The sequence below is a fragment of the Mobula birostris genome, chromosome 9, assembly GCF_030028105.1.
Source record: "Mobula birostris isolate sMobBir1 chromosome 9, sMobBir1.hap1, whole genome shotgun sequence".
Lineage (NCBI taxonomy): Eukaryota > Metazoa > Chordata > Chondrichthyes > Myliobatiformes > Myliobatidae > Mobula > Mobula birostris.
Window position 1 is genome coordinate 30,744,244 of NC_092378.1, and position 15,684 is coordinate 30,759,927.

The 15,684-nt window shown below is 40.3% G+C and overlaps 1 protein-coding gene across 1 annotated transcript; it reads right to left on the reverse strand.

The window, feature by feature from the left end:
* Positions 1 to 38: 38 nt before the first annotated feature.
* adck2 (aarF domain containing kinase 2) lies at positions 39 to 10,841 on the reverse strand. Its single transcript, XM_072267725.1, has 8 exons — positions 9,395 to 10,841; positions 8,526 to 8,672; positions 7,276 to 7,404; positions 5,846 to 5,941; positions 3,061 to 3,312; positions 1,864 to 1,992; positions 1,447 to 1,500; positions 39 to 1,359 (listed from the first exon to the last, which is right to left on the reverse strand). Exons 1-8 carry the CDS (start codon positions 10,295 to 10,297, stop codon positions 1,222 to 1,224), a joined length of 1,848 nt encoding a protein of 615 aa, XP_072123826.1. The 5' UTR covers positions 10,298 to 10,841; the 3' UTR covers positions 39 to 1,221.
* Positions 10,842 to 15,684: the final 4,843 nt, after the last annotated feature.

The window sequence follows — 15,684 nt, forward strand, 5'->3', positions numbered from 1 at the left end:
CCAAGGGTCTCGGCCTGAAACGTTGACTGTACCTCTTCCTAGAGATGCTGCCTGGCCTGCTGCATTCACCAGCAACTTTGATGTGTGTTCTTATGAACTAAGCAGTTTGAAGATGAAGATTGCATCCCTATCTTAATGAATGTGTTGTATGTTTCTGATACCTTCACACCATCTACTATTGCTACAGTGACTGAGTCTACATTACAAATAAGCAAAGGAATATTGGCGACTGACGATCACCTGGCTGCTCAGTGTCTGTTGAGAATCATTTACTAGCTATATGCAGTATGTATTTGTCATCTTTCTACTGCCAGCGAGGAAATTATCCAATAAATCTAAGCTTATTGTTGAAATGCCCTGCTTCACTACTAACAATGGAAAATTAGGAATGGCTTCATTTAGAGTTTGGCACGGATAATAACGCAGGTTTGAATTCCACGATGGAATTGGATACCCAAATGTACTTTACCCATACATCTGGACAGTGTCCTCCTACTCAATACTCATCACATTATTGAAAGTTTAAGTTTAGCTGGGGTCACTGGAAGAAGCTCCAGTCCCAACCTAGAGTAGTGGAAACTTTTGGTCTGTATCTAGGTATTTTGAGTCTTGATAGAATAGATAGCATTGCAGAGATTCAAAAATCACTAAATTTGAAGAGAAAATCCTTCTTGTGACAGAAGGATGATTAATTAGTGGGAACAGATTTAAGATAATTGGGTAAAGAAACATTGATGGCATTGGAATACCAGAATATTTGCAGGGCTATAATGACAAGGCAAGGAAGTGAGGCTAACTGGATAGGCCAAAGAGCCAGCGTAAACATGGATGAAATTGGAAACAACGTAAAGAGAAATCATTAGGATGTTACATTTTATTAGTTGGTGAAGGGTTTTGAACTGACAACTTTTAACCCTGTTCATTTTCGCTAACAATTGTTACCAACATCCTTGAATATAATGATTGTAGATCCAATACAAAAACTCTGCACAAATGTACAATCTTCTGTGGTTTCCATTTACTCAGATTATCACAGGAAAGTAAAACACTGGGGTACATCATGCATTATTCTGCTAATGAGCTTTTACATGTTGCCTGTAGTTTAAAAAAGTGCCTAGTACGAGATGATTAAATAGATAATGAGTTATAGATTTCTGGCGATGTGTTCTCCCTTTCCCCAAGTAAGCTGGGTGAAAGTACAGCACTGCGGTCCATAGTGCCTTACAAACCTGCAGTGTCTTTCAGTAGCATGGGTCTGACCACTTCCAGTAAGTCTAGCTCAGGGTCCAGAGAACGACCAAGACCATCCAAGGCTATAATGGCAAAGATCATGGAGGCAAAGCTACTTTCCACCTTAACCTAGCGTTGGTGGAAAAAAAGAGAAGTCAGATTATGATCAATAATTTTTTAAAAAGCAGAGTGCCTTAGTTTGGACTTATTCTTTACCTTGTGCATGATGAGTGTTTCCAAGACTTTAGAAAGAAAGCCTGCAACATGGAGCTGAGAAGAGGGAAAAAAAACCAAATTAAACATTAAAAGTTAAAATGTAAGTGCAAGAAGATGGGTGGGTCTCTCCCTCTCTAAACATTGTGGCAGCTTTTATCTGGTATGCTAAATCAAATATTAGAATTTGTGATGCCCAACCCAATCCACATACCCAACTGAGTCACTTTGCTTTGCAAAATCGGTTATAAATCAGTTTAATTACAACATGTGACAAACTAAAAAAACTATTTAACATCTGAAAAAACTATACATTTTACAATTGGAATAGCTTACTCAAAAAGGGTGCATTAATAAGAGGATTATAAAGTTAACTCAATTAAAAAAAATTTTCCTATCTACTCTTTAGTCTGCTGATACCTTTCCCAAGGATCCATTGTTCATCCCAGAATTGTGAACAAGTTTTTCTATTTCAGATTTAAACGGCTGCAGGTCTTGGCATTCACTAGTTCTTGCCTGGGTCAATAGCAAGTCTGCAATCTGCTTACCCTGAAAAGAGAAAACCAAATGAGGCGTGCAGCTTGAAATACACCTAAAACCAAAAATTTGAGTAGACATAGCATGCATTTAGTGGCTTCTTCGCATTATAAATTGAGAAAGTGTGAATGCTGCTTTGACACCTTTCCCCAAAGTACTCCTTCTATAAAACATTGAATATGTGGAGAACAAAATACGGCTGAAAGATTGAAATTAGTTTCCTACTTTTAATGAAGAGCTTTTAAAGATTAAAGCACACATAATATCATAAACTACACCCACTATAACAGATCTTTCAGCAATTTTTGACTTGAAGTGTTAATCCTGTTTCTCTTTCCACAGATGCTTGTCAGGCCTGAGTTTTTCCAGCATTTTGCATTTTTTATTTCAGATTCCTAACATCTGATTTTTCTCATTTTAGATTTATAAACTCAAAGTGATTAAATATTTAGTAGTGAAATGTAACAAGTGAGTCATATCATTAAGTTGTTGAATGAGACTGAACCCATACAACTGGAAATCCTGACTAATTCAATACACATTAGAAACAAGAAGCTTTGAGTGAAAAGAAAAATCAATGTGATATATTCAAGTCTCAACAAACAAAGAGCAAGTATTGCTATTTTCTATTAATTCTTATAGGGGCAGTAAAAATGTGAGCAATTTCAGCCTGATGAAAGTGAATGAATTTTATCTACTTGAAAGTAAATTTCACCCAGAGAGTGGTGGATATGTGGAATGCTCTGCCCCAGAAGGCAGTGGAGGCCAAGTCTCTGGATGCTTTCAAGAAAGAGATGGATAGAGCTCTCAAAGATAGCGGAATCAAAGGTTATGGGGATAAGGCAGGAACTGGATACTGATTGTGGATGATCAGCCATGATCACAGTGAATGGTGGTGCTGGCTCAAAAGGCCGAATGGCCTACTCCTGCACCTATTGTCTAAATTAAGTGATAATTGAGATTTGCATTTAAAAAACAAGTTCTAAAATGAATATACAATTCTCTTGAGCCAAGCGATGTACATTGTCAGATCTCTTGCGTGTTCTTTTCATTTGAGGAAAAATATTTTCATGTACATACCTGTCCTTGAATTAAGGCCGTGAATACGGCTTTGAAATTGTGGAAGTCAGATGGCTGAAGCTCATTTACAATACCAGTATCCATCAGAATAAGCTTTATTGGACACTGGGAAGGACGAACATTAACAATAAGAGTATCACACAAGTCTACAATGGTGGTCTTGTCATCATTTTGCAGACTAAACTGATCTGCTCCCTGGATGAGAATATTTTTAGGATGAAGTTCTCCGTGAACAAAGTTGTCCACAAATACCTGTAGAAAAAAAGATTGTCAGTCAGTCATGTTACATTATCAGGAAAACTAGAACAAAAGCATTACTTTCTCATAAAGCATAAACTTGGTGAATCTAGTTGCAATTTGAGTTGCAAACTGTATGTACAAAATTATTCCTATCAGAGGGCTGACTCGCATTATAAACCCCTCACATCCCTGAACCATGTCTTCCACATTGTTTCTGATCTTACCTGTCAGGTTCAGTTATTTACATTAATTGCTTTGGTTGTCACGTTATCTTCCCCTACTGCACCTCTAAGTTTTCACTTCAATATTGACTTTACCATTTATTCCATATCGTATTCACATTGCTCTGTTCTCTCCCCTATCTTATAGCCCTTCTGTGTCCCTAGCTGGTCCTTTCTTCTTCCCTCCCCTCCACACCAAGCTCAGGTAATTTCCTGCTCTTAACTCACCCATTCTCATTATTTCACTTATTTGTCTCCTATATTTTTTCCGCTTCTTCTCCTCACTCCCCAACCATTTCTCATTTCTATATATCCTCCCATTTTCCCACCACTCTAAATCCTTTGAAAACTGTTCTCTGTCCCCTTTCCATATCCCTTTTGCCTCCTTCCCCTCCATCACTTTTTGTTCCTATTATCCCTCACGTGCTGCCTCCCTCCCTGTCCACTTGCAATTCAGCTCAGTTTTTTTTTAAATTTTATTTTTATTTGGATAAGGAATTCACAAATATCATGTACTTTTTTCACACATATAACCTTTTCCATTTTTTTATATGTATAAAACTACAATTATTTATACATTCTTAAGTACACATTGAGATGATATAAAAGGAAAATAAACATTTAAATAGATAATTATGTACTGTGGTAAATCTAACCTATTAGGCTAAGTATTGGAATTAGTTGTTAAGAACAATGGTAATAATTGTTTCCATATAACCCTTCTGGACCATTTCCACTGGTCCAAAATGTTGTATATAAGCCTATGTATCAACCATTGTAGGTGTTTATATCCTAATTTGTTCATGCTTGCTCCTGCCCGCAGACATAATTATCCAATCCCTATGTACTTATTTACTTAATTTTTTCATTTTTTTATCCCTTTCCCAAATCTTTCCCTTTACTTGTGTTAATTCTCTATTTTCCAAAAGAAAACAAAAAAAAACAAACATTTAGACTAGGGGTGCTTATGTTAGCAATATTACTGTCAAGCCTGGCCTCCAGTCCATATCCACAACAGCATTCTTCCCACTCCTATAGAATTCTGCTAGATAATGTACGGACTTTTCTGTTTAAAAAGTTGGAGCTGTTCTGGTGGTTCCCAGGAACCAGTGACAAGCCAGCAGCCTGATGGGAGCTGATGCTGTGGGGCTGCAGGGATACAAAGTGCGTGAGAGCTGGTCAGCCCTATCGGTGGGGCACATGTAGCTCATGTGTTGTGTACCAAGGCTAAAATGTCAGACTAAGCAGTCAGAAAGTCATTTGCAAGGATGAAATTTCACTAAAGGTCTGAAATCTTTCATCCCTCCTAATTACACCAAAAAAACTTCCGAGTTGAACTTCAGACAAGATCAGGATCCAGGCAGAAATATTTCATCTGACCTTATCATTCTATGGGCTAGGATAAGAGGGGAAATTAGTCAAGGTGAAATAGGTGGAGAACATGAATATCTGGCAGCAGCATAACCAAATGTTGGTGCTGATTCACAGCTCCAGTGATCCAGGCTCAGTCCTGAGCTTGGGCTGCCTGTGTGGAAACCCACACAATCACTTTCGCCCTGTGACTCTGCAGGTTTCCCTGGGAGCAAGGTGCTGGTAGGTTATTTAATCACTGTACATTCCCCTAATGTAGGTGGGGGAAAACAGGAGAATCGGGAAAGTGAATGAGTTACAGGGAAATAAGAGGTAGTGATCGGAGTACTTGAGAGCTGGCATAAATTTGATGGAGTGAAACCCCAACATATTATTAAATAGTCCAGCAGTACTTATCGGTTAGGCTTCCTGGACAACATGGACCTGTCCTTAGAATGAATAAGCATTTTACATTACATTCAAATTTTGTGTTCAGAAAATGTATTACTGGTTACTTTTAATAAATCCAAGAAAGTTTCTACAACATCTGCTTTCTTGTACTATATGTAATGCAAAATAAAGTGCATTGTCATTATCTTTTGGTTCATGAACCAGCATTTTTCTGACTCTCCCATGCATATGGATTAATTTACAAATGGCAGACCATTATCTTCATAAACACAATAGATTCTGCAGATCTTGAGCACCACATACAAAATGCAGCAAGTTAGGCAGCATCTCAGGAAGGGAATAAACAGTTGATGTTTCACGCCAACACCCTGAAATGTCAGCATTTATTTATCTCTGTATATGCTATCTGACTTGCAGAGTTCCTCCAGCATTTTGTGTGGATTGACTATCATCTTCATCTTTCATGTACCACCTCTGTCACTGTTTCTCGCTTTTTTTCCCCCACATTTCACTACCAAGGACACCAGTATCATTTTGATTTGTTAGAATTATATAGAATTTACCATCTTCAGCAACATCTCCAATCCTATTCTTGCCAACTTCTGCTTCAATAAGTTAGGTACATCCTTTGTCAAATACATCGAAATGGGTTTACTCTCCTGAATGCAAAGAGCACAGAAGAATTAGTGTCACCTTCCACAACACCACCCATTGGTATTCAAAATTATTTTCTTACAATGCTCATGCCCGTTCTCTGGAATATTATTTTTACAATCATTCAATTTTGCTTTACAGTTGGGTAATGAACCAAAGCTACTATTACATAAAGTTTAATTATTCCAAGTGTAAGTATGGAAATTAGGATGAGACTCTGGCAACCATTCTTTCTGCTGGAAAAAGTATACTGTGAGCAGGCTGTTGCATGCTGCATCCAAGCTTTCTGCTTCCTGGATCTCAAAGCACTTCCCCTTCACTTTGTCCTGACCTTCCAATTTCACCTTTTGCTATAATTTTACTATTCATACCTTCAGAATTTTCATTTCTATCCTTTGGCCACCTACCCTATCTAGATCTTTCTATCACTTCAATGAACATTTCATTTTTCTACTCACTTCACTTATCCTGACCCAAACACTTCTGAACTGGTAGTACACTCTTCACTAATATTACCATTAAATTAGCTGACAGTGACAGTGTTTCTTGGCAAGCCAACTTCTACTTTGCAGAGGTTGAACAGCAACTTTCTCCTAAGTCCCCTGAAACAAGAAGCCAATGATGAACATCAAGCTATTATTTCCACTAATCTCATTTTTTTCTCTCCATAACAAGGTCCCCTAACCCTGCAGAAACTTATTCTACCATCTTGTGCCCTTGGTACACCCACAAATTCACCTCTTTTTATGTTCATAGAACAGATTTTATCTATTAATTCTACACTTGCTGAATGATTCCCTCCTGTTACATGTTTCATGTATGCCACCATTTCAATGTTTTCCATTTTCCTGGCACTAGTAATCTTCCTTTTTATGCCAGATATCCATTCTACTTACATTTCCAGCTCCATCAATCCTTCCACATCTTTTATGAATCGAGTCAAAATGTATCTAGCACCACCTTTCTCTAGTTGGCTGAGCTGGTTCTCATGTACAGCAATTTTTTTTTCTGGTTGTTGCCACTTCTAAATAACAGTTTTGCTACGGGAACCCACATGATGCCTAAGTAATGACAGACTTTTTATGAAACATGTGGAACATATTCCAGTCCCTGTAGGATCCCTATTTCATAGCTGGAATTTCTCATGTACCTGGAACACTATCTAACTAGGAAAGGCCTATTCCCAATTCACTGGCTTTGCGCAATGTAAGTAACCCACACTGACTCATGTTTTTCCTTCTTTTGTTCATCTCCACCTCCTGACACATTGCCAGACACTACTTGCTCAGACTCCATCCAGCATTAAACATTACAGCAATAAATTATGTTATGAATTTACCTCAAAGGTTTCGACCAGAACCGTCCTGGTGACAAATGGCCTGAGAGGTATGGGAAACCTGACAGATTCCATACCCAGAAAATTCTCTCGGAACCTCTCCATGACCTTTGCTTCATGTCGCAGATCAATCTGCAGAACAATGTCAAGACATGGTTTTAGTATAAAGAAAATATCCTTTGTAACTATGCAGATACTCTTTACTGTCAGGAATATCAATAGGTTATGAAAAATAACCTGATAAAGAAGATCAGACAAAGATTTTAAATTGACTAAAGGGAAATAATATAGAGGAATTTACCTGAAGAAAAGGCTAGACCAGCAATTTTATTTGTGCTGGTAAACCTTCCACAGTCTTCAAATTATCTCCATTTTTCATCATCCTCATTCAAATGAAACAAGTCATTTGGTTAAAAAAATACTAACTGGACAATTGAATTTTCCACTAGTTACTAAAAAATATGGAATGTAACCACAAAGAAAACAATGATACAGTTTCTTGTATGAGGAAAATAACTGTTTTATTCTCAATTAGCTTGTTTGTTAATAGGTTTTTGAGGCTACTCATCACTTTATTCCAACAGGGGGAAAAATCAAGGTGGCAGTTTGAACCAAGTTCATGAAATGTTTGTAGTGATGTGACTGGTCTTTTTGAAATAGATAGTTATTGATTTTGCCAATTTGATCTTGCTAACTTGTTGAACAAATTTGGTTTTAATTGAGACTTCTGCTATATTTGTTGTTTGATGATTTGGCACATTCATTACTGGGCAATGATCTAGAAGTCTAGGTTGGTATTGCTATCAATATGGTTAATTTTTTCCTAACCACGTTGATATACAATATTTTTAGTTCAATGTACTTCTAAAAATGTGATGTAACATTTGTTCACTCCATCCCAAAAGGCACTTGAAATGTAATGGTAGAAAAAATGTACCCCCATTACAGATAATGGGTTTATGGAATCTTGTCCTTACAGAATATACAAAGAACTTTGAAAAAATAAAGTTCACTTTGACTAGATTTATGTGAAAAAAGCAAATAAATACATTTTTCAATTTTCTCTTCTTATTTCATACATAGATGTCAGAGCTTTGTATTATGCAAAGTAGCTATATTGATCATATTCTAGGAACACACACGCTCATAATGCAGGGGTCACCTGTATTTGGCTCTCCGCCCTCTCACCGCATGATGAAAAATGGCAACCTTTAAAAAATTCATGGTTAGACTATGTTCACTTGCATCCTCACTTGTTTCAACATGATCTCCTCAAATTCTTCCACCACTTCCACCAGCCTCAACCACTTCAAGCCTGGCAGGAGATTGAGAATGCAGCTTGCGGCTTTCATAAGTTTCAGATCCAGACTGATTTGATGTGCTATCCCTGGATGCATCACCTGCAGACAGAAGAAAATTGATGTCAACCACTGGGTTGATTAGCGGATCAGCGCATGCCTCACTTTACAACCAGTTGTTTATAATCAGGACTAAAATAATTTCTTTCAGATAACTGTACCTGACATCAAGTAAAATTGATCTGATTGTAATTAAATTCTTGATTCACAACTCATTGATAACAGAATTCAATCTGTATCAGACAAAGGTTGCTATTGTGCGTGAGTATTATCTATCGGTTATTACTGTGGGGTAGTATTATCTATTGGTTGCTCTGCTGGGATTGGCACTTGATCTGAGATCAACCAGTGAATTAGTGTATTATCCACAGAGAAAGCAGGAGGTCAGACAACATCTGTTGAAAAGGAAAATAAAGATAAGATTCATTGGAATATCTGATGAAGAATCTAATACATCACCTGTTTCTCTTTCAACAGATACTGCCTGACCTGCTGAGTGATTCCAGCAGTCTCTATTCATATTTCAAATCTCTCACATGTGAGTTTTTAAATTAATTTTATACCCATTCAGTTTCCTGCAAACAAACGCGGCAAGAAGCCATCAGAAACGTGCCTATTATCATCTATTCAAACACAGCATACATACTCACTCTGAGTTTCCATTATCTAACTCTTGGGAATAAAAAAAATAAACACATGAGAAATCCTAAACCTCAGAGGTTATTTGCACCTACTTACATTGCATATTGTAGACATTGTAATACCTTGATAGCCACTGGAATGAGATGCTGCTGCTCAGACGTTGAGTCAGGATGAAGCACTGCCCTTCTATCTTCCAGCTCTGTAATTCCAATCACTCCCTCGGGCTCATTTTTGGTATCTGGAAAATCATCCTGCTTTTTAGCAAACATGAAACGAAATATTCCTCGAAGCCCAAAGACTTCCCATGCTTCAAACTGATCCTCTCTCTCAAAGCTTTCAACAAGCTTTTGAAATTCAGAGTTATTAATGTTCTTTGGATCAGTATAAGCTCTATAAACCTGAGTGAAGCAGCCTGATGCAATGGGTTCCTTATTTGTAATGTGAAAAATGCTCCTCCAATCTTCCCCAAATGCTCTTTTCAAACTATACTTGGTGTAGTTCCAGGGATGTGGTGTGACACGTGGATGAAGCCTGGAGAATTTTTCGCAGAATTCCACCGAGAAGAGATCCCTCCTGGTGCTAAACCACTGACCAAGTTTGATGAAAGTAGGACCAGCAGCCTCTGTGCATCTCAACAACACGTCATACCAGACTGAAGCAAAACTGGATGACACAAAGCAAATCGGATAGAGCAGAAACAAAGGTCCAAATCTCAGCAGCAGGATCACAGCTCTGACACAAATATGGGCAGTGAAGCGAAGCTTCCAGAACAAGTCTTTTAAAGATAAGTGGGAAGACCCTCGCTTAGGATAGTGCATCACCTTTGCTTCTACTGCTACTGCTTTCTGGGAGTTTGCAACTGGTGAAACTCCAAGGCCTAGACAAGCAAGAGTAAGTCCAGGTATACTCTTTAACTTAAAAGACACTTTCGATGCAGAGTTACTTGACATTAAGACCGGGGCTCGAAAAATCACAGATCTACAAATCATAGGGCAGGCTTTACAAGTCAAGAGAAAGGCAGCCATCCTGGCGAAGTGTTGCTGTAGCCTGACCAGAATCACAAAGTCTGGACATCCAATAAGCAGGTTTTCATGTACCGGGTTTCCAAAACGTCACGTGAATTGTCATTTCACCTTGCGATCCTGAAATATGCGTAGGAAGACCATCAGCCTGAAGACTGAATGTTTCCAGCAGCCAGTCCGCTCATTCCCAGGAGACACAAAAGAAAATTCGCGCAATCGTGAAGCCCGGGGGATGGGCCCTGGTAATAATTCACCTGCATGAATTACGCTCTGGAACTGCCGTGGGCAAAGGCTGAATGGTGCCAGCGTGCGACCTCCATCATTGTTCTGTGCCAGTGCCAGGGCCAGGCCGGCTGCCTGCCTCGGTTCCCTGATTCAGACGCACCGCCTCTCCCCCGTAACTGGCTGCCACCCACGATAAAATACTTTGATGATCCTCATTCACAGCAGACGCAAACCTCCCCTCCTTGTCGCTCTTCAATACAAACCCCAACGGTGATGGAAAACACGGAGATCCTGACAGAAAACACCCAACACTGCCAGCGACTCTGCCCATTGCCCCGACCTTCCCTCCTATTGGTGATTGTTAGTCCTTCCTTGCCCCCAATTGGTGCTAGGTTCAGAGCTCCGCCCAGTTTCCCGTCTCTGGCTCATTCTATTGGCCCCAGTGTTCCAAGCCGTTTGCTGCTTCCTCCAATTGGGAACGAGCTCCGTCTCCGCCTCATCCTATTGGTGCTACGGTGAGGTTTAAGGTATTCCGCGGGAAGTGGATTGGATCAAGTGCGAAGAACGATCAAAGTTCCCAACCCTGCCGCACAGGGCGGATTTGGCCACCGGCCCTCGACCCTGGGGTCTGTTAAGGTACAAGTTGTTTTTGTTTCGAACAGATTATCGACGGCTGTATTGTTAAAGTGCATCATCGGTTTGTAAAATTCGGAATTTACTTACGCAAAACTTCATGGTAGCGTCATCTGAGGCTCCGTGCATTTGAGACCAATTTCTGGAACTTTAGTACAAATTACTTAACATGTTTATGTAAAAAAGCAAACATTTTGAAAATAAAAGCGGGAAAGAAGCAGCTGTTGTACTAGAAAGATGAAGAGCTGTCTGTTAAATTGGCCGCATTTGCTGCGTCGGGTGAGGAACAGGGGGTGAGCAAGATTCTCGGTGACGTCTGGATCAAACATCGGACGCGATTAGCATAGAGATTTGCAACCACTGGTTTTCTAATCTAAAGGCATGCTCAGCAAGTCTGAATTTTATAAAGCTCAGTTGGCTACTGTTTTAGGAACTTTTGTGAGACTAGTAAAGGATCCAGTTAGTCATTTGACGAAATGGCATCGGATAATATTTTGCTGTAAAAAGCTGAATTAGACTACACATCTCCCGTGTTCATTTCAGTTAAGGGATAAGATTGAACAAAGTTGGGAAGACAATAGGGAAACGGAAGCTGGATAGGGAAGGGGGTGATTGGTGTAGTAGGCGGTGAATTTATAATTTTATCTGATTCCCCCCCCCCCCCCCAGGAAAGCCACCAAAAATGCCCTTCACACGAAAAACTGCACTATCGTACCTCCTCAGTTTCAACTGCCGGTGCCTATCCCGTATACGTTATCATCATCTACCCTTCACTATTATAACCAATAGCAACCAAACAAAAAAAAACTGCAAATATCCAGCACCTCGGACAGCATTTGGAGAGAAACAACACCGTGTTCACGTAAAATTAAACGTGTTTTGGACTAATAACACAGAAGTCAATAAACTAGATTGAACTAAGTTCAAGTAACTGGAAAGGAATGTTTGTTTCCCTGGGTTGGTGGAAAGGGTAGAAGTTAAAGGGCATGTGTGGCATCTTCTGTAATTGGATGGGGAGTATTTTGGGGAACATGGAAGAGCGGACCAGGGATTCCCCTTCAGAACACTGTGTTTCACAGACTGTGTTTGTGAAACCTTATTGAATGGATCATCGTTTACAATTCTGATGTGGTGGGATGGAAGGTGAGGACCACTGTGACTCTGGAAGAAGCTGGGTGAGAGTAGAGTAATGGGAATTAGTTTGGATGGAGTCAAGGGCTCTACCAACTATAATAGAGGGGATGGTACAGTTCAGGGAAAAGAAGTGTACATATTAGTGGCTCCTCCTGTGAAAAGTCTCATCATTGGAGGGGATTGGATAATTATTTTGCAGAACCAGCCCATTTATTAGCAAGCATGATCTTTAATTCTCTGTCCTTCTGCCACTGACTGTCCCACAGTGACCAAATAAAAGGCTAACCAACAAAAGATTAATATGCAATACCTTTATCTCCTGAATAGGCTTTTTGCAGCCTTTTGGACTCCATTATCAAATTCAATAACTTCAGAAAATTGGCACTTCCAGCAGCACTGGGGCATCACAGGGGACTGTCTTCTCTCCCTTTCTCTTCACCATTTACACCTCGGACTTCAACTACTTCACAGAGTCTTGTCATCTTCAGAAGTTTTCGGATGACTCTGCCATAGTTGGATGCATCAGCAAGGGAGATGAGGTTGAATACAGGGCTACGGTAGGAAACATTGTCACATGGTGTGAGCAGAATTATCTGCAGCTTAATGTGAAAAAGTCTAAGGAGCTGGTGGTAGACCTGAGGAGAGCTAAGGTACCGGTGACCCCTGTTTCCATATGGGGGTCAGTGTGGACATGGTGGAGGATTACAAATACCTGGGGATACGAATTGACAATAAACTGGACTGGTCTAAGAACACTGAGGCTGTCTACAAGAAGGGTCAGAGCCGTCTCTATTTCCTGAGGAGACTGAGGTCCTTTAACATCTGCCAGACGATGCTGAGGATGTTCTACGAGTCTGTGGTGGCCAGTGCTATCATGTTTGCTGTTGTGTGCTGGAGCAGCAGGCTGAGGGTAGCAGACACCAGCAGAATCAACAAACTCATTCGTAAGGCCAGTGATGTTGTGGGGATGGAACTGGACTCTCTCACAGTGGTGTCTGAAAAGAGGATGCTGTCTAAGTTGCATGCCATCTTGGTCAATGTCTCCCATCCACTACATAATGTACTGGGTGGGCACAGGAGTACATTCAGCCAGAGACTCATTCCTCCGAGATGCAGCACAGAGCGTCATAGGAAGTCATTCCTGCCTGTGGCCATCAAACTTTACAACTCCTCCCTTGGAGGGTCAGACACCCTGAGCCAATAGGCTGGTCCTGGACTTATTTCATAATTTACTGGCATAATTTACATATTACTATTTAACTATTTATTACTATTTTTCTATTACTATTCTATTACTATTTATTATTTCCATGACTATTATTATTTACTAATAGTAATATTACTATTACTATTTCTATTACTATTTATTATTTATGGTGCAACTGTAACGAAAACCAATTTCCCCCGGGATCAATAAAGTATGACTATGACTCGGATCTTGCACATCCTACATTGAGAAATTTTAATGTTTTTCCTGGTAACTTAAGATTTTATTTACTTTTTTCCCTATTTGCACCTATTCCAAGCCTACTTTCATGTTTATCTCAGGGCCATATGTGCTGACATGTATGTACTCTGATAATAAATTTTATTTTGAACTTTTTGAACTTTATCATCAATGTTTTTACTAGAGTCTTTCAGCCAGCTCCAACAGTTGATCACGCAGCTCTCCTGCCTTCTGTTCTATCACAGACAAAGGATCTGGCAAAGGATCTTTAACTAGAATGTTTAATCCTGTTTCTTTCAAGAGATAGTATTTTATATGAGCTGCTGAATGTTTCTAGCTTTTTCTTTTATTTTTTCACTTTCCAGTACCTGCAGGTTTTTAAATTCTGATTCAATTTATTATCTCAGCACTACTTTATCTCTCAGCTTTGATTCTGAATTATTGATTTCAAACTCTAAAGTCAGAGTATTTTCTGTTTATTTCAGGTTTCCCCTATCTGCAGTATTGTGCTTTGGGCTCAGAAACACCATTAGAAATGAACAAGTGTAGGGGTGGCAGGCTGGTTACTTCTCTTCACGAAAGGACAAACTGTCGAAGTAGGAATGAGGTTGGCCAGCCAATTGACAGGATATTGGAGGTGAGGGAGGAGGTGAGCTTCTGAAGATCAGATTAAGTCTCAAAGGTTTTTAACTTGAAACTTTTAAAATCTATCATTGCAGATAATTTTTCCAGTGTTATTAACACATTGCCTACTTTGGCAATGGCTTTGAGAATGGGTAATGTTGCAGGGCCATGCCATTGCTTAAGACGTGAATGCATGAAGACTCAATCAGCACAATGTGTTGGCTCCTAACTTGCATTTAATAGTGGTGGGTTAGTACCGTCTACATGGGGAGAAGTGGGGGGCAGGGGAGACATGTAATGCCCGAACAAACAAGAGAAAATCTGCAGAAGCTGGAAATCCAAGCGACGCACACAAAATGCTGGAGGAAGTCGGCAGGCCAGGCAGCGTCTAGGAAAAGAGTACAGTCAACGTTTTGGGCCAAAACATTTCGGCAGGACTGAAGGAAAAAAAAAAGCTGAGGGGTAGATTTAAAAGGTGGGGGAGAGGGGAGAGAGAAACACAAGGTGAGCAGGGAAACCTGAAGGGGGAGGGATGAAGTAAAGAGCTGGGAAGTAAATTGGTGAAAGAGACAGAAGGCCATGGAAGAAAGGAAAGGGGGGAGGAGCACCAGAGGGAGGATATGGGCAGGCAAGGAGTTAAGGTGAGGGAATGAAAAGGGGATGGGAAATGGTGAAGGTGGGAGTGGTGGGAGCATTACCGGAAGTTCAAGAAATCTAAGTTCATGCCATCAGGTGTGACGAAAGAGTGTTACAAAAGTACACATAGACTGAGATGTAAACTGTCCTGTGCTATCACCAGTGGGATCAACAGTTGATCTGCCACCTGTCTTCAGGAGAGAGAGATAAGTAAGACAATGGAGCAGCATTTGGAAATGTTAATGAAGAGACGAGAGAGTTTAACGGAAGGAGACACCGGTCTGAGTATTGTCAAGACTGGCTCCTTTTGAACCCTGAACTGTTTGAAGTGTGATGGACAGGCGATACCCCAGCAGGGGGATAAAAAGGGGCAGGTTCGCTAAGACACCACACACGACACCACGAGGTCATGAGACCCTGGAAGCGGTGCGCTCCCACAAGTCAGTGGGAGTTTTGGAGGTCTGGTCGCGGGACCAGCCATAGACGCACAGGGTGGAAAGATACGGTCGGCGGGAACCTGGTGTGTGTCTGCCCTTGCCTGGGTGCCGGGTTCACCGCTGAAGAACGATCGTGTCTGGAACGGAGGGGTCACAGTCGGTGACCTCAGAAGACATTACAAAGGGCTCACCCGAAAGCTAACTGCGAGGAATATCGAAGGTCTGTTTGGAATCCGATTTGCATATTCATTTTC

What these genes read in the sequence shown, in the direction of transcription:
- adck2 (XM_072267725.1), bottom strand. Translation starts at nt 10,297, where the DNA reads ATGGCTGCCTTTCTCTTGACTTGTAAAGCCTGCCCTATGATTTGTAGA. An exon ending in AGGAGATCATGTTGAAACAA is followed by an intron (nt 7,405 to 8,525) that starts GTGAGGATGCAA and finishes ATTGTTCTGCAG; the next exon opens with ATTGATCTGCGACATGAAGC. An exon ending in CGGCCTTAATTCAAGGACAG is followed by an intron (nt 1,993 to 3,060) that starts GTATGTACATGA and finishes TTCTCTTTTCAG; the next exon opens with GGTAAGCAGATTGCAGACTT.